The sequence below is a fragment of the Siphateles boraxobius genome, unplaced genomic scaffold (genome assembly GCF_051911475.1).
Source record: "Siphateles boraxobius isolate OS27281-9 unplaced genomic scaffold, OSU_SipBor_1 25, whole genome shotgun sequence".
In the NCBI taxonomy this organism is placed as follows: Eukaryota; Metazoa; Chordata; class Actinopteri; order Cypriniformes; family Leuciscidae; genus Siphateles; species Siphateles boraxobius.
Genome location: NW_027508866.1, coordinates 18,651,424 through 18,672,771, shown reverse-complemented (window position 1 = coordinate 18,672,771; position 21,348 = coordinate 18,651,424). Strand labels below are relative to the sequence as shown.

General features: G+C 40.4%; 2 protein-coding genes across 5 annotated transcripts; one reads left to right on the top strand and one right to left on the bottom strand.

Annotated features, from left to right (window-relative positions):
• The first annotated feature begins 8,214 nt into the window (after positions 1-8,214).
• Positions 8,215-15,882, top strand: LOC143750127 (AP-4 complex accessory subunit RUSC2). 4 transcript variants are annotated; one of them, XM_077242997.1, is made up of 12 exons: positions 8,253-8,521; positions 9,635-9,874; positions 9,965-10,854; positions 11,040-11,130; positions 11,563-12,348; positions 12,521-12,643; positions 13,327-13,403; positions 13,645-13,819; positions 13,935-14,037; positions 14,112-14,158; positions 14,280-14,790; positions 14,879-15,882. In XM_077242997.1, exons 2-12 carry the CDS (start codon positions 9,679-9,681, stop codon positions 15,039-15,041), a joined length of 3,162 nt encoding a protein of 1,053 aa, XP_077099112.1. In that variant the 5' UTR covers positions 8,253-8,521; positions 9,635-9,678; the 3' UTR covers positions 15,042-15,882. The 4 variants fall into 4 exon arrangements, with proteins under 4 accessions (XP_077099110.1, XP_077099112.1, XP_077099111.1 ...); XM_077242995.1 differs by having other exon boundaries at positions 8,215-8,521; positions 11,040-12,348; XM_077242996.1 differs by lacking the exon at positions 8,253-8,521 and having other exon boundaries at positions 9,639-10,854.
• On the bottom strand, positions 13,155-19,681 carry cimip2b (ciliary microtubule inner protein 2B). Its single transcript, XM_077242998.1, has 6 exons — positions 19,247-19,681; positions 17,478-17,698; positions 17,246-17,400; positions 16,690-16,822; positions 16,394-16,606; positions 13,155-16,296 (listed from the first exon to the last, which is right to left on the bottom strand). The coding sequence occupies exons 1-6, from the start codon at positions 19,390-19,392 to the stop codon at positions 16,193-16,195; spliced, it is 972 nt and encodes a 323-aa protein (XP_077099113.1). The 5' UTR covers positions 19,393-19,681; the 3' UTR covers positions 13,155-16,192.
• Between the last annotated feature and the right edge of the window lie 1,667 nt (positions 19,682-21,348).

Genomic DNA, 21,348 nt, shown 5'->3' with positions numbered 1-21,348 from the left:
TTGCTCTTCTATCAGCTTGAAACAGTCGGCCCATTCTCCTCTGACCTCAAGCATCAACAAGGCATTTTCGCCCACAGGACTGCCGCATACTGGATGTTTTTCCCTTTTCACACAATTCTTTGTAAACCCTAGAAATGGTTGTACGTGAAAATCCCAGTAACTGAGCAGATTGTGAAATACTCAGACCGGCCCGTCTGGCACCAACAACCATGCCACGCTCAAAATTGCTTAAATCACCTTTCTTTCCCATTCTGACATTCAGTTTGGAGTTCAGGAGATTGTCTTGACCAGGACCACACCCCTAAACGCATTGAAGCAACTGCCATGCGATTGGTTGATTAGATAATTGCATTAATGAGAAATTGAACAGGTGTTCCTAATAATCCTTTAAGTGAGTGTATATGTACAGTACTAAGCTCAATCCATTTATGGAACAAAACATTTTAAGCAATCAAGTCAAATTCATTGATCATTCTACTTAATTGTAAGTAAAAGTGGAGTGAAAGTACATGTGAAGGCCAAGTATGGTAACCAATACTCAGAATTTGTCCTCTGGATCAAGTTAGTGCACCAAGATAGTGCACACACATTAGGAGTAGTGAGTAGTGAACACAACGCAAACCATGGACAAACAAACCCAGAGCAGTGGAGAGCGATTGCGGGTTAGGTGCCTCAGTCATTTCCTCCCGGTATTGAGACTAACCATCATGCCCTGACAGAAAACAATAATTGGATATAAATATTAATATTAACTTAAAATTAAGTCTTTAACTACTATGTAATAACATTTAAAGATCTGATACAATGCACTTATTGTGTACATGTTTTTACATTGTACTTAATCCATGTAATGACATCTATTATTACATTATTTACCTCTTCCTTACACCTTAACCCATCCTTTAGCCTACTCATATCACCAAACCCATCCTAACCTTACCAGTATCCCATGTGTTTTGCAGTACAATATGAATACAACAAGTACATTGTATCAATCAATTGTTTGACATAATCACATAGTAGTTAAAGACACATAAAAATTAACCAATAAAATAGCTGTTCTTTGTATTTTCTTATACATGACTGACAAACATTGAGATTTGATTCAGCCCAGTGCTCTGATTATCATCATGTTGCGTTCATGTTCATATCTACAAAAAATGACTACAAGACTTCCCCTGGAAAAACAAGGCTCTTTTTGTCTTTGTTGTCTGCTTGAGTGCACCGGATGAGCTTGATGAAAATATACAGGAGGTTTGAGTGACATGCCACTTGTCCAAATGAAGCTCTGAATGATGTGTACTCATCATGTGTACATGCAAAGCATTACATGCAGATCATAATCATATTTACTGTAGTTAGTTATTATTGTTACGTGTGGGTTTTTGTTGTGTCTGGTATATCACGTGATCCCTTGTTTGTCATGTGATCCTGCCATGTGTCTTGTCTTTTGTTTGTTGTTGCTCAGTGTCCACAGGTGTTCCTCGTCCATGTTTATTAGTCTCCCCAGGTGTTTCTCATTGACCACGCCTCCTTGTTATCTTGTTTAGCTTGTTTGTCTGTGTATTTAAACCCCTGTGTTTCAGTTGATGGCTGTCGGTTGTTGTTTATGTTGCTTCTGTTCATTGTTTCTGAGTTCCCTGGATTTCCTGTTTATTAAATGTGCTTGCGATTGGATTCGTTCTCCGTCTCGTTCCTGACTCGCTGTAACAGAACAACCGACCACAAATGAATCCAGCAGTACGAATCTCGCCTGATCTTCCCAGCATGAGCATGGAGTTCGACAAACAGGCCTTTGTGGGAACCCGCAAAGCGATTTTCCGGGGGTTCCGTGGAGGTCACAGGGGAGGATATGGGTCCAGACAAATTTCTCAGCGTCAACATCTCAGCGTCCAGCCCAATCCTCATCACGTCAGCCACGTCCAGCCAGAGCTTCACGTCAGCCACGTCCAGCCAGAGCTTCACGTCAGCCACGTCCAGCCAGAGCCTTCACCGCTGGTCCCGTCCAGCACAGAGCCTTCACCGCTGGTCCCGTCCAGCACAGTGCCTTCACCGCTGGTCCCGTCCAGCACAGAGCCTTCACCGCTGGTCCCGTCCAGCACAGAGCCTTCACCGCTGGTCCCGTCCAGCACAGAGCCTTCACCACTGGTCCCGTCCAGCACAGCGCCCTCACCGCTGGTCCCGTCCAGCACAGCGCCCTCACCGCTGGTCCCGTCCAGCACAGCGCCCTCACCGCTGGTCCCGTCCAGCACAGCGCCCTCACCGCTGGTCCCGTCCAGCACAGCGCCCTCACCGCTGGTCCCGTCCAGCACAGCGCCCTCACCGCTGGTCCCGTCCAGCACAGCGCCCTCACCGCTGGTCCCGTCCAGCACAGCGCCCTCACCGCTGGTTCCATCCAGCCCAGCGCCCTCTCGCTCTCGGAGACGGAGGAGGAAGAGGACTTCCCGCGTCCCGCAATGCCTGGAAGTCCTTCCTGTACTTCCTGTCAGCCCAGAGTCCTCGCCGCTGGTCCCGTCCGATCCAGAGACTGTTCAAGTCACGTCTGCCGATCCAGAGACTGTTCTAGTCACGTCTGCCGATCCAGAGACTGTTCAAGTCACGTCTGCCGATCCAGAGACTGTTCAAGTCACGTCTGCCGATCCAGAGACTGTTCAAGTCACGTCTGCCGATCCAGAGGCTGTTCAAGTCACGTCTGCCGGAGCCGGAGCCAGTGTCTGTTCCTGAGCCGGAGCCAGTGTCTGTTCCCGAGCCGGAGCCAGTGTCTGTTCCCGAGCCGGAACCAGTGTCTGTTCCCGAGCCGGAGCCAGTGTCTGTTCCCGAGCCGGAGCCAGTGTCTGTTCCCGAGCCGGAGCCAGTGTCTGTTCCCGAGCCGGAGCCAGTGTCTGTTCCCGAGCCGGAGCCAGTGTCTGTTCCCGAGCCTGTGTGTGTGTTGTCTGTTCCCGAGCCAGTGTGTGTGTTGTCTGTTCCCGAGCCAGTGTGTGTGTTGTCTGTTCCCCAACCAGTGAGTGTGTTGTCTCTTCCCGAGCCAGAGTCTGTGGTGTCTGTTCCCGAGCCAGAGTCTGTGGTGTCTGTTCCCGAGCCAGAGTCTGTGGTGTCTGTTCCCGAGCCAGAGTCTGTGGTGTCTGTTCCCGAGCCAGAGTCTGTGGTGTCTGTTCCCGAGCCAGAGTCTGTGGTGTCTGTTCCCGAGCCAGAGTCTGTGGTGTCTGTTCCCGAGCCAGAGTCTGTGGTGTCTGTTCCCGAGCCAGAGTCTGTGGTGTCTGTTCCCGAGCCAGAGTCTGTGGTGTCTGTTCCCGAGCCAGTGTGTGTGTTGTCTGTTCCCGAGCCAGTGTGTGTGTTGTCTGTTCCCGAGGGGTCGTCTCCGCCCTGGCCGCCCGATGGACTGTCTTCTCCGCCCTGGCCGCCCGATGGACTGTCTTCGTCGCCATTGCCGCCCGAGGGGTCGTCTCTGCCCTGGTCCCCTGCACGAACCTGGCCCTCCGTCCCTCCCCCAAGACCGCCTCCACTTCACCACCCTCCTAAACGTTAGTGTTTTTGTTTCAAGGGGCGTCGGGAGCCGCCCATGGGGGGGGGGCTATGTTACGTGTGGGTTTTTGTTGTGTCTGGTATATCACGTGATCCCTTGTTTGTCATGTGATCCTGCCATGTGTCTTGTCTTTTGTTTGTTGTTGCTCAGTGTCCACAGGTGTTCCTCGTCCATGTTTATTAGTCTCCCCAGGTGTTTCTCATTAACCACGCCCCCTTGTTATCTTGTTTAGCTTGTTTGTCTGTGTATTTAAACCCCTGTGTTTCAGTTGTTGGCTGTCGGTTGTTGTTTATGTTACTTCTGTTCCTTGTTTCTGAGTTCCCTGGATTTCCTGTTTATTAAATGTGCTTGCGAGTTGATTCGTTTTCTGTCTCGTTCCTGACTCGCTGGAACAATTATACTATTAAAATGCTATTTAGAATACGATTTTCCTTTTATATATAGCTTTTTGATATATAATCTGATGAGCTTGTTGTTGTTTACCATGTGTATGGTGGATACAAATATGAGCTTTTCCCCAATTGGTTGTTGAACTGAGAGAGCATTCAGGCGAGGGGAATTAGCCACCTTTTCCATCAGTGCCTACACCAGATGTTTGTGAGTTTATCCATATCCATGTCCATGGTTTATCCATCATCAAAAGCAAGTCTTTCAACTCATTAGTGATGTGGGGTGGATGAGGACAACCAGAAACAGATGATTATCGTGGCAGCCATTTTTTTCTGTAACTTACCTCAAAGATAAGTACTGTATAATACTGAACAGCTCCTTCATGTTATAGCAGTGGCGGTCCTAGAGGGGCAGAGGGGCCGTGCCCCTGTGACAACAAGCTTGGCCTCCCTTGTGGCCCCCCTAAATGTGGAGTGTGAAATAATTTTTACAAAACTGTTTTTTGCTATCGTTGTATACGTATTATAATTATTTTAATATTCTATCTTTGTGGATTTGCTTGTTCACGTGACAAATCGCATCACATTCGCGAGAATCGCGGCAGAATAACGTCTGTCTCCTGCACGCGAGAGAGGAGAGAAGGAGAAAGCTGGTAAATGTCAGTTAAGTTGCAAGTTCATTTTTTATGTGCGTATCGGGTGTGCGATGTGTATTGTCAATTATGATATTGTAATCAATGTTTTAACTGTATATGAGGCACTGTGAACTGACATCGCATTTGTCTATCTTTCACTGCTATGTGCGGTCAAGGACTTTGGTGCGGTAGGTAGGCTATGTCCCCAAATTAGTTTGTGTCTTATATTTATATCATATATGTTCTTATATTAGAATATCAAATCAGCAAGAGTGCCGTTTTCCCAGTGCACAATTGCAACTGTGATATTGATGTTATAATACAACAGTTAAATTAACAATAAGTTAAAATTGGGAGTTACTTTTTAGATACCATATTTTCAATATTGTTTGTTTTCCCTTTATTTCGCCGACTAGAATTTTAAAATGAAACCGTAGCAGTCTCAATGCAACAGACAGCGATGATTTATTGACTGAAATCCGCGTTTTGAAGGAATCACTTGCTCCTTTCCCGAATGAATCAGCCGTTTGAACAAATCGGTTGAATGAATGAATCCCTCAACTCACTTATTAAGACAGTGACTTGCCGCCGCCTACTGGCGGTTTTAGTTTCATATTTAAAGTACACTTTGATTAAAACTTTAAAATTAGAAATCATTTCATATTTAAATATTGATTTAAAAAAAAATATCATAGCTATATTTATGCATTTGACCCTTCGCATGGAGCTTGATTGACAGTTGATCTGACCAATCATATTCGCCATCGGCCATTTTGTCCGACAAAGCAGTCAGGAGAGTTAGTAGATTAACATGGGAGGATTATTTGTTCTTTGCGAAGGGTCAAATGTAAATGGAGTGTAAATATGTTAATGTCGCTTCTGTGTCACCTCTAGACTGCACTGCAAAGATGGATTTTGATTGAATGAATTAATTTGACTGGTAACAGTGGTAGGCTATAGCCTACCACTGTTACCAGTCAAATTAATTCATAATTGTTGTATAATTAAGTATTATTGTATAAATAAGTATAATTACTGAATAATTTGAATGTTAGTATTTGACATAAAAGGTGATTCATAACTCTAAATAAGTTTAGAAAGAATGTCCATATATAGGTGAAAATGCCCCTGGAAATCAATTTAAGGTGGCAAATTAAATTAATGAAAAATAATAATTTCGGTCCCTGCTGTCAACTGAACACTGCATAGAATATTAAAAAATATGAATATCTTTGTGAGTCTGCTGTCAACAACAGGCCTAAACCAGCCATGGCACCAGCACAAAAACACAATCAGTAAAATATCATCTAATTATCAACAAAACAGTGAAAATATTGAGATATATTTTTGTCAATATTTTACACCCCTAATGCACGGTATGAATTTTGATTTATTCAGGTCTTAAAAAGCCTTAAATTTGACTTTAAGGCGAGACACGGCAGGCAAAAACATCCGTTTTTTTTCACTGGTCAATTTTGAGATTTTGGGCTATTGTCTTTAATAACATGTTTTCTTTCAGACTTGTGCTGAAAAAAAGTCCAACATACACATTTAGGTCTTTATTTTACTACACTTTGTCTGTTTGCGTGTGTAGATTTCGCATAAATTCAACAAAAGTTGGCGTTCTAAATCATCATGCTGCTCCGCGATCGCTGTCTGCACCCTGTCATCATAGAAAGCTCTCTCTCTCTCTCTTCTATGCAATGCTGTCGGATCCAAATATGGTCATTTCCTGTTTATCAGCAACCAATCATGAAAGTAAAACGGGCGATTTAACTCGAAATGCGCAATCTCATCGGCTGATGCCAATTTCTGACAACATGATTCGGTCAGAATCGTCACGTGACGCGCTCTGACATTATATACATGCATCACATACAATACTTTACACACTATACAAAAAAATTACATTACACAACACATTTCAGTTTTTGTATAATATAATTACTATATAATACTAAACAAATCTGTAATTGTGGGATCCTAAAGATGTTGTGAGTCCCTCAGGCAGAAACATATTCACCTGTGTGATGGACTGTTGATGTGTGGTTTTGATGAGTTGAAGTGTTGTTTTGGATGTTATGATCAGTGATGGATGAAGCAATAATGAGTTTTGGATGTTAAACAGTGTGATACATTGATTTTACATGGACCCCAAAAGCATATTTTGTCTGTAATTCATGGCTTTCAATAGAAATTAGTGGAATTTTGCCATACAAATCTTTAAAGGCCGTTTTCTCAAAATGAGTTTTTTCTCACACTCCTAGTGACGATTTTCCACTTCTGTAGCACCTACATACACCAAACTTTACAGTCCTATTCCTAACTATATTGTGAAGGTTTTTTCTGAGGGATTTGTTGATAGGTCATTCTTGGCCTGATTTATATGACATTTTATGCCTAAAAATAGGGCGGAAATCTTTTAAGGCTATTGGCAGTATTTTCTGATTTACAGGGTAACAAAAGGAGATATTCATAATCCCTTCTGTAAATGTCTTGCATTGAATATATCAACAAAATGCAAAAATAATTTTGAACCTTGTTTTTTTTCATCTTCAAAAAACGTCACTTCAAAATATATGCAAATTAGTGCATATTTAATTAGATATAGCCTGATTAGCATGTTTAAACATAAAATTACAGAAAACTTGTAATACAATTTTTTCTCCTATTCATGTGAGTAATCAAATGGTAAAGTTTCATGGTGATATCTGTACGTTACAATTTTTACCCTATTCACCTGTTGTGTCTCGCCTTAAAAAGTGTGCAGGAACCCTGTAAACGGTTAGACATAGTTACCTAGCAAGTCAGTTGTTTTCAGTAAATTAATAAATAAGCGTCTTGGTCCCCATTGCTTTTGCTCTATAGTTCTCACCAAAATGAAGAGAAAGAAGGACATCATGTCAATTACAGTTACTGTGACTAATACTGAATATGTAATGCAAATGTAAAAATATAATGGAACTGCAAATACATTGTTGAATGATTATAAACATGGTATTTTGCCTGTTAATGCCGGCAGTGCAGTGCAGAAAATGATATGACAACAATAAGGTCTAAATGTAACTGGCCCCTCAGCTTGCACCCCCCCCCCCCCCCCCCCCAGTTTAAATGGTCTAGAACCGCCACTGTGTAATAATAAAATATTGGTTCACCCTAATTACAAAATGTTTTAAGATTCATAAATAACTCCTGTCGCAGCAGTTAACAGCTCAATGGATGGGACGATTATCAATAAATAATGACTTGTTCTTCAATTTGGAAGATAGTGGCTGAGTCTTAAGGACCACTTTTATCACATCTTTTTTGAGGCTCCAGTCGCCGTTGTAATTGCATGGAAAAGAGCAACCAGCACAGTCTTCAAAAGATCTATTGAGTTCCACGGTAGAAAGTGGTTTGGAATTAAATGAAGGTGAGTAAATAATGACAGAATTTCCTTTCTAGGTGACCTATTCCTTTAAGCCTCTTGGAAAAAATGGGGTTTTAACCATCATATTTTCTATGTGAGAGATCTGCATAATTTTAAAACATTAGTTTCTCATTGAGGATCTCAATTTTAGAAAAGTCTTCTATGAGTCAGTGTTAAATCTGAGAGCAGAGGCAAATCTGCCATCCCCTCAAATATGATCCCTCAACAACAAAGCACTGAGCATGCTCGGTGGGGTCTGTGATGCTGTTGCTATAAGGACTGTGGGGCTCAGAACCACTGTACAGGGGGAGGAGGGGAGGTATGAGGAACAGATGAGCTGTGAGGAGTGCAGAGCGAGCAGAAAGAAGTCTGACTAAAGAGGAACTACAAGAGGGACGTTACCCGTTTCCAATCTTTTCATGTTTTATTTTTCTTTGCTTAGTCTCTGCTGAGTGGATGTAGAGCAGTATGTTGGGATCATGCAGTGTGTTTGCTCCAGTTACTGTGTAGACAGAATGAGAGTGACTATGTGGTGGCTCCCGGATTGATGGAGCTTCACGGCTGGGTGAGTTGATGCAGTTGCCCCATGCTAACAGACTGAACTCAGGGTCCTAATTTACTGTTACTTAAACATAGAATTCTAGGGCTGGAATTTGAAGAAAGAGGTAAAAGAAGTTATTAACTAAAAATACAAATATATTGTTGAGTATCTTTTAAATAACAGTGTTTATTTTACTAAGCTATTTGGGGACAAAAGTATCACCATAAGTAAGCAAAATATGACATTTTTCTTTTTGAGACATTCTGACATACCGTATTCGGAAAAATGATTTATAAATGAAAAGTTACATAATGATGTTTTACAATCTCAATAGGTTTTAAGGGTTAGTCTGTAGGATTTATAATTGCAACATGAGAAATCTATACTGTCTTCGTTTAGATAGTGTAAGTAAATGTGTGTATGTGTGTGTTCAGGTTTAATATGGGGTCTAGCCAACGGTTTCTGTGAGGTAACAAAAAGAAATGCTTGTTTTTTTGCCATTGTTTTTATCACTGATCTGGGATATATAAGGAAATGAAGTGGGTGGAGTTAATCTATTGTAATTACAAATACTTTCACTAAAAAAAGCTGGTTATTTAGACACACCCATTAAGATCTAAGCAAATCTGAGTGATTTATTGGCTTATATGGAAAATTGGATTTTAAAGGAATAGTTCACCCAAAAATGAAAATTCTGTCATTAATTACTCACCCTCATGTTGTTCCAAACCTGTAAGACTTTCGTTCATCTTCGGAACACAAATAAAGATCTTTTTGATAAAATATGAGTGCTTTTTGTCCCTCCATTGACAGCTACGCAACTACCACTTTCAAGCCCCAGAAAGGTAGTAAAGACATTGTTCAAGTAATCCATGTGACTCCAGTGGATTAACCTCCGTAGAAGAATGAAAGTTTTACGGGTTTGGAACGACATGGGGGTGAGTAATTAATGACAGAATTTTCATTTTTGGGTGAACTAACTCTTTAAGTTTGGTAAAGTATGGAGTCATGATTTATATAAAAGCATTACTATAGCTAATTCACTGAATGCTTATTTTCTCCATTAGATTCTTGCTTGAAAGCAATAAAAATGCAGACACTGAGCTTTGTATTCACTGTGTTTTTTCACTTAACCAGCCTGCCATGCAAAGACTGATCCTTTGAAGTGCTGTGCTTAGAAAATGGACGTCTCCCCAAAGTCAGGAGAAACTCTGATTGTGTACCACATCCATGGCCAGTCTGTTGGGTGGCACCTACATAACTCGGTACAGACATCTAGGCAGCCACGCTCTCTGAATTTAACCCACAGTATATCCCTACCCGAGAGAGGAGATCTCCCAAGGGAAGCACTTGACTATGGCAGTCTAAGCCACACAAGTAAGTCAAGTTCAACAGAAATAGCAGACAAGAAGGGGACTGAACATTCTAGAGGATATAAATCGTTCCCAATGCTTTGTGTTTTTTCAGAGAACTCTCCATCAACCAGTCCTCAACTAAATAAAGAGCCATCCCATCGCAGAGGTAATCCCAAATTGCAGAACCTCTTCATCCCTGAATCAGAAGTTAATGAGGATGAAGAGGATGAGGACTCGGAGGGAGACAACTTGCATAAGTACTATGAGGGGTCATCCCTTCAACTACAAGGAAATGTGACTCGATGTAATATGAATACTTTTAGCCAAGCCAAAGAAAATAAAGAACAAGGGAGGGAGCTTGACACATGCGGTGAAAGCAAAGGAACCCCTGTATTAATGGAATGTGATGAACAGGATTGGGGTGATGTGGAAGACTTTAGCAAGCAAACTCTAGAGGAACCTGGAAGCTGGGCTCCAACTGAAAATCTTATTGAATCCTTTACTCAAAACCAAACAGACTATATCAATGACTCTTCATGTAATAGCTCAGATGGAGTACTAGTTAACTTCAGTGCCATATACAATAAAACCAACAATGCAGTTCCTGCAACTCCACTTAGCCTAGGTAGTCCTGTTCATGGATCAGGTTCAGTGTTACAAGACAGTTCAAACCCTTTGCCCAAATGGTCATCACACAGCAGTGATCCAAACTGCAACATGTATCCATCCAACTCTGATGGTTTCCCATCAATGGAAATTTCTGACCTAACCATGTGTCTGCAGAGTCAGGCACGGTTAGCAGGTTCCACCCAGAATTACTATAAACTAGTGACATGTGACCTATCATCCCAGTCTTCACCCAGCCCACCCTGGTCCTCTTTGACCAGTTTCTCTGAGACTCAAAGCCATGGAAGCTGTTCACCACCTTCAGAATATTTCCTTTTTGGACATTCAGTGCGAGATGAAAAGGAGAAGCCAAAGGTTGACCAAAGTGAACACCAGGTATTTAAGCCATTATCGTACCATACCTATGGTAAATTTCTAGTTTCAGGGTTTGATTAAGGGATTAATGTGTTATAACATGTATACTGTCCTTGAATAGCCAAATTATTTGATCTTTATGTATAATTTACATCTACCAAGTGATATCCACAACAGTGAAACAAACAATTTTCCAACTTTTCCAGGGTGATGAAGGGAAGAAAAAGGACCAATCTAAGGGAACAAAAAAGAGGATGGCACACATAAAAAGTTGTCCGTCCGCTTCAAGAGAACATGGTAGTTGTCATTATATCAAGACGACTCAGTCTCAGAGCTGGACTGGCAGCCAGAAATGCTCTGCCTTATCGAAGCTGGGAGCCCTGCAAACCAGCTGTCCCTGCCATTTAGACACAAATGTATCTTCACCTCTATCTAGGAAACACGCCACCTCTTTTGCAGAAATTGTCCGATGTAAGAAGGGAAATGGTGAATCATCTATGAAAAAGAGCATGGAGGATCCATCAGGCTCACACTTTATCCATAATCTCTCCTCCATTCAGAAACAGGATGATTTAGAGATGGCAGCCGAGTCCATGAGTGCTGACAGCTGTAATCAGTCCAATCAAGAAGGAAAAAAAACTAGAAAGCCCTTAATATTTTGTTTATTCAGGTCTTTGTTTTATAGAAAAACCGCAACAATTTTCCACAATTTTTTTCTTGTGTCTACAGGTGCATGTGCTTCATCCCCAGAAGTTGTGCGATACACAAAAGCACAAAGGCCCACATTTCTCCCCATTCAGCCCTTTGTGCTTCAGGCACCCTCAGGAAAACAACAGAGCAAGACTCTTGGTTCTCTTCTCAATCAGTACATGAGCGACAAGTACACCAAGGCTGGTCCATCCAAAGCTCCTTGCAAAAGCAAGGTACATCCGCACCATGTACAACCCTCTCCTCTCGGGAGTTCCTCTAACATTCACCTGGAGGCAGCGACCAGTTCAGACAGTTGTTCCACCTGCACATCAAGTCCTATTTTGCCCCATAATCTGCCCTATTGTACCCAGCCCAGCACAATGTTAGGGCTTATTCACCAGGACTTGATGAACAGAAATCCACATTTGAGTCCAAATATGAGACCAAGAAACCCTCAAAGCCCAGAGCAAACAGAAGGGAGTCCAACGGCCTGCTCAAGTCAAAGTCAAAAACAATCCTGGTCTGGAAAACAGGCTTCTCACAACTGTTTTCTCGAGCAGGTGCCCCTTGTTCAGACTCGGACTCCACCAGTAATTATAGAGGAGACTACAGGTCCTCTGGATGCATCCCACCCTTTACATCAAAGCTCCTCCCCTGCCATTACATCAGTCATCTCCTTGACCTCATCTCCTATCTCCTCCCTCATCTCTCTACCCGGCACTGGACAAAAATCCCTTTGGCCTCTTGAAGCTTCATCACAGGTTTGCACCAATGAAGAACCCAAGACCAATGCTCACTACATATTTGGGCCAATGAAATCACCTTGTAAGTGTCATTGAATCTCAAATTATGTTATTGTTTCCATTCACTTACTGTACTGCTGTGGATGTTTGTGCGTAAAACCTTTGTTCAACTTCGCACCTAAATTTATACTAAACAATCTGGCAGAAGTTATGCATTTAAGTCAATTTTTATGCATGCTTCCTTAACTCTGCAGGTGTTATGAGGGAGCGTCAACACAGTGACTCATTCTCTATGACTGACAGACCCCCTGACGAGTTCTGCCTTTCCCCAGAAGCTCCTTCAGATATTCTTTCAATTGATCTTCTGCACAAGAGAAGTGAGATGATAAATATTCTGCATATATTTTTATGACTAAACACCCATCTTACATTATTACATGATTATTATTATCAATTGCCAATATATAATGTTCTGTTTTTGTTATTCAGAATAGCAATGTGCCCATGATATGTATGGATACTTATGTGAATATGAACATTTCTACAGTAGCTTGTACTGCATAGGAATTCCAAATGCAGAAAACACGGATCTACAAGTGAAGTACAATTGACTGCCATTGAAGGCAAAAATCCTTTCTGCTACAGAAAGATTCAAAGTGGATCTCTGCAGCATTGCCTCTGCTTCCCTGAAGGGGAAAATGTGACCTACTTTTAACTCTCACTGCCTTGGATTGGCTAACACACTCGGCACGTTTGTATGTGTGTTTCAATGTGAGCAGAAATGTGTGTAGTACAATATGTTGCTTTTTTATTATGGTTCACGTATCTTCATTTACAGTTGTCCGTGTCCTTTAGAGGGATTGAGAGAAATTACCTAAAAATACAGCATTTTTAATTTGCATTGTGTAAATATTTATTGAGTCTTAAATTCCTTTACAAAGCATCAGGCTGAATGTTGAGGGATCAAAAACACTGTTTATCAGCAGAATGTGTTTTTACAGAATTAATTTGAATCTCTTACTCCTTCCCATCCCTCTCATTTCTTTCTGTTTTTCTGCAGGTATGTTGAAAGCTGTGAGTTTAGCAGTGGATCTAATAATAGCTCATTTCAACTCAAGACAAGACCCAGAGGAAAAGGTACTATCAGGACTCAAATAAATAAAAAAAAATCTTTCTTAAACCTAATATGGAAAGTGGTGCAAAATATATTGGATAGATGTGTCATTGAATATAACAGAAATGTGAAATATTACCCATGGTTTCTAATTAGACTGCCAGGCAAAAATTGTGTATATTGTTTAATGTACAGACATAGAGTCCTTTTAGAAGATTAAGTCTCAATCAGATCTCTTAAATTCTTTTGTCATTTTGTATATAGATCAGACTGGGAAACAGTTCACTGTGCACCACAATCAGCATCCTTGTCCTTAAACAGCTCTACCCCGCAATCCAGAACATCCTTCAAGATGGTTTAAAGGCCTATAAATTTGACTTAATTATTGGAAAGCGATTCAACAAACTATGGAACATCGTGGAGGCCACGGCACAACCAGGTCTGTGGGAGTCAGTCAGATGATAATTAAATGAAACGACTTCATTCCCAAGTGAAATGCCCTCAAAAGCTGATTGGACACTTTCCCAAGGTATTCAATGTTTCTGTCTTCATAGGCTCATCTACCCGAATCCCTGATAGCTTGGTATCTGTGGTAAAAAAATGTTCCCAGATATCAAGTCGCATGCGGCTCAGAGTCTTCATCATAGATCTGCTAAAGTAGGTCAAATGCTGAATACATCTGTTAAAGTTATGCTACAGTACAGTTAGCTAATGAACGTATTGCTCTTTAGCTTGCGTGCTTTGGAATTCTGGATCCATCATTTATACACTTGCGTAGGTAAGTATTATAATGTTTAGCGACAACTACAAAGGAATGTATTGTCCGTCGTGACAATACTTAATTCCTTACTACATTTTATACTTTTAAAATGAATGCTCATTTTATACTCAATTCATAGATGTTGTGACGGAACACTATCACCAATGGGGTTTCTTGGCTCTGGCCCAGGGGCCAATTTATGGACAACTGTTTCAAGAGCTGCTTCTTTTGCTGCGGCCACTCTCCCTGGTGCCCTTTGAACTTCATCTGCCACCCGAACCTCAAAGTATGGAAAAGCAAAAGCACAGTGCACCTCTATCTCATCAGCTTCTTGCCCAGTCAGCTCAGTTTCTTCAGATGAGCTCTATCCAGACAAACAGCAGAAGCTCAACAGGCCACAGTGATGTTAGTGAAAGGGTAACCGACGGATCTTGGCAAAATCAGACACCCACCTCAGAGTGTGGAACAAAGAAAAAAGAAAATGGAGCAATCGGAATGGAAAACATTCAGATGCCACAATCTTCAACAAATCATCTGGAGGAGAAACACTTCAGTGAACTGCGTTGGGCCAGACTCTTTGGCTCTGGAGTTGGAACCCTAGTTGGGCCACAGACGGCACAAAAGAGCATTAGTGGATCTCTGAGAAGTAGGTCAGTAGCTGTGATTCCCCAAAACCTCTGATAAATTGACTTTGTTAACTTCGGTTGTCTTTATGACAGAACATTTGTCTTCTTCTAGGCGGCCCTCAGAATGGCTGAAGCTTGGAGCATCAAAAGTGGATCTGCTAGCACAGTCAGTGTGGACAGGGAAATGGCCAGAGGCTCATCCAAGTGGTAACCATGACAGAGACACAGCAAATAAAGCTGAAATATTAACTTTTAAGACCTCACAAGGAGTCTGATTTCAGCAAGACAGAGTAGAAGCACAATTAATCCAAAATAAAAAAAATCACCTGAATGAGATTTTACCCAATGCAAGTGCACCATATCTGTTCCTGGATAGAATATTGCTATAGTGATTTACCAATCAGGAGAATTTCTGTTATAACTTGGTCTTTAAAAGGTATCAAAATTATCACTTACTTTTAAGCCATGATGTTATAAAGGTTTTTAGATTAAATTTACACAATCAAATTTTGTGCAAAGATGTATATTGTCTATCAGCAATCAAGCACAAAACTGGAACTGAGGTCCCCAGAAGTCTTTTCCAACCAATCCCTGCACTTTATCTCCATCTCAGGTCATTAGCTGTCTTGTCATCTAGTATATAATTTCTGCTGTTATTGAACTATGTGGCTTTAAAAAAGTATTCAAAATAGTTTCTATTACTTAGCCATTTCCATGCATGAAAGTATAAATGTATACACATGACAAACTAATACTGTAGTTTTCCTTTTTCGTATTCAGTAAATTACAACTGCTGGTTTATTGCATTTTTTGCACGATGAAATCTATCTATTTTCTTTGATAAATATGCATGCTGAGTAGCTATATATTACTTATTTATCACTTAACAGCACAACTAGTTAAGTCGTGATATTTGTTGATGACTACATTTGCCCAAGCGTGACTCCTGATGTTAGTGATGCAAAGATGAACAAGAGCTCATTGAAGAGGAAGATTTGATTATTAGTGACTATTTGACTATTATTATAAGTTTTAACGGCAGTGTTTTTTCTATTTCCTGATATTAAAGTTGTGCCTGATTGGAACCTTGTGATAATAAAGATTTGTTGTCATTAATGTTTGTATTGTGTGCTTTTTTGGTATGCATGTACAAGAAGAATTTAGGAAGTATTTGTAAAAAGCATATATTTTGTCAAAATAATTTCTTTTTGTTGGATTAAATGAAAAGCTTTTCAGTGATCATATGATTTTGTATAATAATTCTAAACCATACCAATTCCACCACTTTTAAAGTTATAGTGAATCTCATTAAATATGACAACATTAACTCCACAGCTTCATGTTGCTTGTTAGATGACCCACATGACTTTAATTGTCCCTAGATGAGTTATGTGTGATCACTGATTTCAATTGCACGGTTGGGTCTTCAGCTCAGTCTGTTTGGTCCTGTGTTCTTCCTCTGAGTACCAGTGTGACCCAAAGCATTACGGGTGAGCTTCCCAAATGTACGGCCATATTGAAATCTGTACCCTGTTGATATAAAATGATAACTTTTCATTGCTCTTCTACTGGAAAAGACAACATCACTTCTGGAAAGAAACATACAGTAATTACCATCTTCACTGACCTGGTATGTGACCTGTGTAGGAGGGCAGGAGACCTGATTTGGAGGGGTATATTGTGGGTATCAGAGGCAAGCTGGTAGACTCCTCCTCTTGCAGGTTGAGGGAGGTCTGACCTGCCTTCATTTCCTTGCTAAAGTGGATTAGTGCCTTGTTGGTGATGATTGGATATCCAGTACCAAAGAGGAACCGAGCTTTGGGGACATAGCCAGTAAAACCTGTCAAAATGACAATTGTTAAACATTGGTGCAAATTTCATTAAAATACCTTGGTAATCTTGGTAAGCCCATCTCTGGCTCACCTGAAATGAAATACTTATGTGGACTGTTATCCTCCATGAGGTACGGGGAGCCTTGTGGCATCCAGGGGTCCGGGGCCTTGTAGGGGGCAGGATCATTAGATATTGCAATCAGAGGGCTGTTTAATCTTCCAGGCTACAACAAAGGACAAAGATATTGCAAGCTGAAGAAGGTAGCTGATGAATATAGCTAAAACAAATAACAGCATCTATCTATCTATCTATCTATCTATCTATCTATCTATCTATCTATCTATCTATCTATCTATCTATCTATCTATCTATCTATCTATCTATCTATCTATCTATCTATCTATCTGTCTGTCTGTCTAATCAGGGGGTGGGACTTTCACAGCTTGTTTCATCACAATGGGGTGATAATTGCCAGAAATCATGTAGTATCCTGATTGGAGATTGTTTAGTAACAGTTCTTCCTTTCATTCACAGGCATGTGACACTCGACCTGCTTCGATACTGGATATTTAGCATGTATAATTAAACAGGGTGACCCTACACAGGGGAGCTGTGAAAGAGGAGTAAACTGACTGTGACATCTTACTTTGAAGCCTGGGACGCTGTTGTTGACAGCAAAAGACAGGTCAGCAGAAGCTATACGAAGTCTCTTCTTTTGTTCCTGGCTGAACTCCAATATTGCATCTCGACAGGTTTCTGCATATGTTTTGCAGAAGTAGTTTTGGCGCAATGGAACAAAACCTTGGAGCACAGACAGATATGTTAACAGATTTGCAAACTTGACACCAAGTACTGCAATTCCCCAAGCTGTTAATAACCTGTGTATCCCGGTATCATTTTCTCCAGGTTCCTGTTGCTTCCATGCTGGCTCCTCCAGGCCTCATCGTAGGGCTCTGTGTCCTTCTCTGTGGATGGGAGACCAGTATGGAGTACAAGCCTCTGTGAGTGAGATACATCCGGGGAAGACAGGAGCTTTGCTGTTAACTGACCATAAGTCTGGCCCACGTGATACTTCAGCTGAGGACAGTAGCCTGCATACCTGCACACAACCATCAGCAGATGTTGGGAATTATGATTATGTTATGGATATATAATGATATGTCAACCATGTGTACATACTGTACATAGTGGACATACACGCATTGCATACAGTCATTTTCCATCATTGCCACCACAATGTAATTTCCACAATGCATTCTGTGACAGAAGTGTCGTTTAAAAAAAAAAAATTCTAATTTTTGACTCTTTTGTCTAATTTTGCTGCTAGCATATGTATTCTAAATACACACAAGGTGCTTTCCAATTTGCATTCTTCTGCAAGTAGTGTGTTCACACTGAAATTTCCAAAAAGAAAAAGTGCACTTAAATACCTGGATGATGCCCTTAATTATCTGAAAAAACAAAGTTTGGAATGTTGGACACTTCATGCACTCAACTGTCGCAGGTTAACTTAGCCTGCGTAGCGAAAGGGAAGGGGGCTTTCAGACTCCAATGTTGAATGACAAAATAACCTTTTAAAATTCATACACAAGGATAGTATAAGTATAGTAGTGTCATTTGGGGCTTTTTTGCATAATTTGACAAAATAAAAAGGGTGATCCATATGACCCTAGTTGACAAATCAATGTCCTTTGATGTGAAACAATAGGTGAGTGTAAGAAAAATTCAGATTTTTTTTATTTTTAAACTATCACTTTTGGCCAATTGTCAAAAAACAACAACACGGTTTTATGATGTGATGTAGGCCTAAGCGTGTTGTGAAACTCAAGTGAAAAGTGACGGTAAGTTACTCCAAGTGATGCTTTCACTTCACTTCTCACGTGAGCTTCTGAATTCACAACATGCTGATGTAGTGCTTTACAACTTTCTCATGAACCCGTGTATGACAGTTGGGCGAAAGCGTAAAAAAAAGTTTAAAATATTAGTATTTCTCTTACACACACCTATAATTCAGAAGACATTGATTCATCAACTGGGGTTGTAGGGATTACCATCGTGTTTGCTTTGTGTGGTTTATGAAGTGTCAGCTTTTGTGGGTCCCATAAACTTGCATTACATGGACAGAGATGGATAGTTTCCTAAAACTCTTAATTTGTGTTCATCTAAAGCAAGAAAATCAAATACATCTAGGATAGCATTTTTATGGAGGATTTTAATGGTTTAAAATTAAAAGTCTGAGTCAAGATTAAATAAATAAAACACAAACAATACATATGCTAAATAAATGATGGAGATTGAAATCCCCTGGGGGATACAGTTAGTAAAGTTGGAAAATCACCTAACGTTAGTGATTTAATATTATATTAGCATTTCCAATGATATTGAAAATATGATTGATTCATTCATTTAGACAGGCAGACAGATAGAGATTACAATGACCACCAGTGAACTTATCCAATAACGTTCAACAGTCAAGAGTGACTGACAGCTGTCAGTATGCTTCATTTGAAGGTAACGTTACATTTAGAAATGTTAGTAACGTTAGCTTTTTGTAACGTTATAGAAAATACCAACCTCTGTGAACTTCTGTAACAAAATAAGTAACAAACCATTTAATAACAATTCAGAGAAATAACTGAGAACTCACCCAGGGATGTACTGCGGGTCGGGTGTCACCAGCACTTTACTGAATTTTGGAGGAAACTGCTCCATCTTTTCAAACCCGCGGCAGTTGTTGTGAGTGTTTGTGTAATGGTTGCTAGTGAGGGAGTCAAGGTGAGCGAGCGTCCGCATGGCATTATTATGTCAGAGAGCGGGTAATGACGTATGGTGTTCTATGGTCATCGTGATGAAAGCACTCGATAAAGTATGCAGCCACCTACATTAAATAAAATAAAATAATGATTTGATAAACGAACAGAAAAGAGGTTTTCTTACACATATAGTTCTAATTAAATTGTTTGATGATAAACTTTGCTCTATCAGCAGTTGTTGTTCTATCTAAACGTCGATACTGCATTGACCGGTTTAAAATCGCATGGGGTCGTTGCATTTGGCTGGTACAGTGTGTTGACCATAGACTGTTAATAACTTAACATGACCAGTCAGTTAGTTGTGATGCTGCAGCCTCTTGTGGGTACTAGGAGAAATGCAGCACCCGGATATATTATTTATAGCCACAAAAAGGAAATTGGCTCTAATGAAAAAGGTTAAGCGTTATCTATGAATAAAAATGATTCTGTTGACCCAAGAGGACAAAACCTGGCCTATTTACTGATGTGAAATTTATTTGTTTTAGAGGTGATATTAAAGGGATAGTTCTCCAAAAAATGAGACTTCCGTCATCGCTTACCCTAATAACGTTCCAGTCCCACCCCACACATGCTGATAGATTTTAACGAAACGAGATTTATGAAAAATGAATCTTCACAGGCTGCCCTTTTCAAAACAGTAAAAGGCCAAAACACACACAAACAGAGAGAGAGAGAGAGAGAGAGAGAGAGAGAGAGAGAGAGAGAGAGAGAGACCGAGAGAGACCGAGAGACCAGTCCATCACTGGGCCATAGTGAACTCTTTTGGTTGTTATACCTTAACTCTTCCCTGGGCAACAGTAGCCTACTGTAGATTATTTAATTACAGACATTGACCCAGTACATCTCAGGGCATTCACAGTCAGTCCTCAAACACCTCTGTCAGACCACTGTAAAATTACACTAGCTATATTTAAGACGAACTCATAGCAATAAATCACGCAGACAGCCCTCTCATTTACTGAGGCTGCAACCACCCTCAAGTGGACAAAAAAACAGCACAGAAAATTATCGAAATGCAATAGAAAGTCAAACGATCAAACTATTATTGGACAAATTTATAATTAACACATATTCACAGAATAAATTAGGCATAAATCTGGCACTAAGTGACATTACCAACATATTCCACCAATCAGCATCCATGTGCAATTTGAAGAGAAAATCATCAAAAAGGAAACCAAAAAACACAAACGAAACAGTGAGTGCAAACATATTCGAACAACAGTACGAAATCTTTCAAATCAAAAGCACAGAGATCCTGACAATGAACGAAAAACTCCGCCATCAATATCCTGAAGCTCTCAGACTGTACACACAAACTCTAAGAGTAAACTAGGAAGAACACACATAACAATTATTTCAAGCAATGGAGGAGTCAATAAATAGTAACTTTTGGAACAATTGAAACAGGCTCTATAGACCACAACAGGAAGAATTGGCCATTCAAAACGGGAACATATGGAGGACACACTTTGAAAATCTGTACAAAACAACTGAAACAAATCCAGCTCGAAATGAATTAAAAACCAAATTAGAAATCCTGAAAGAAAAAATTAAAGACAATCAGAACCCCCTGGATTTCCCAATCACAGTAAATGAGCTTACAGATCGATTACATGTTTTAAAACCCAACAAGGCATGTGGCATTGATGGAATAATATTAAACAAAATGATCAAATACACCAATGACAAATTCAAAACCGCAATGATCAAATTATTCAACATTGTTTTGAGTGTAGGATATTTCCCAGACAACTGGAACCAAGGCCTGATTACTCCAATCCTTAAACAAGGGGACAAATATGAGCCAAACAATTACAGAGGCATATGTGTCAATAGCAACCTGGGGAAAATATTCTGTTCGATTATTAACATAAGATTGCAGAACTTTCTCAAAACCCACAAAATTCTGGACAAAAGTCAAATTGGATTTCTG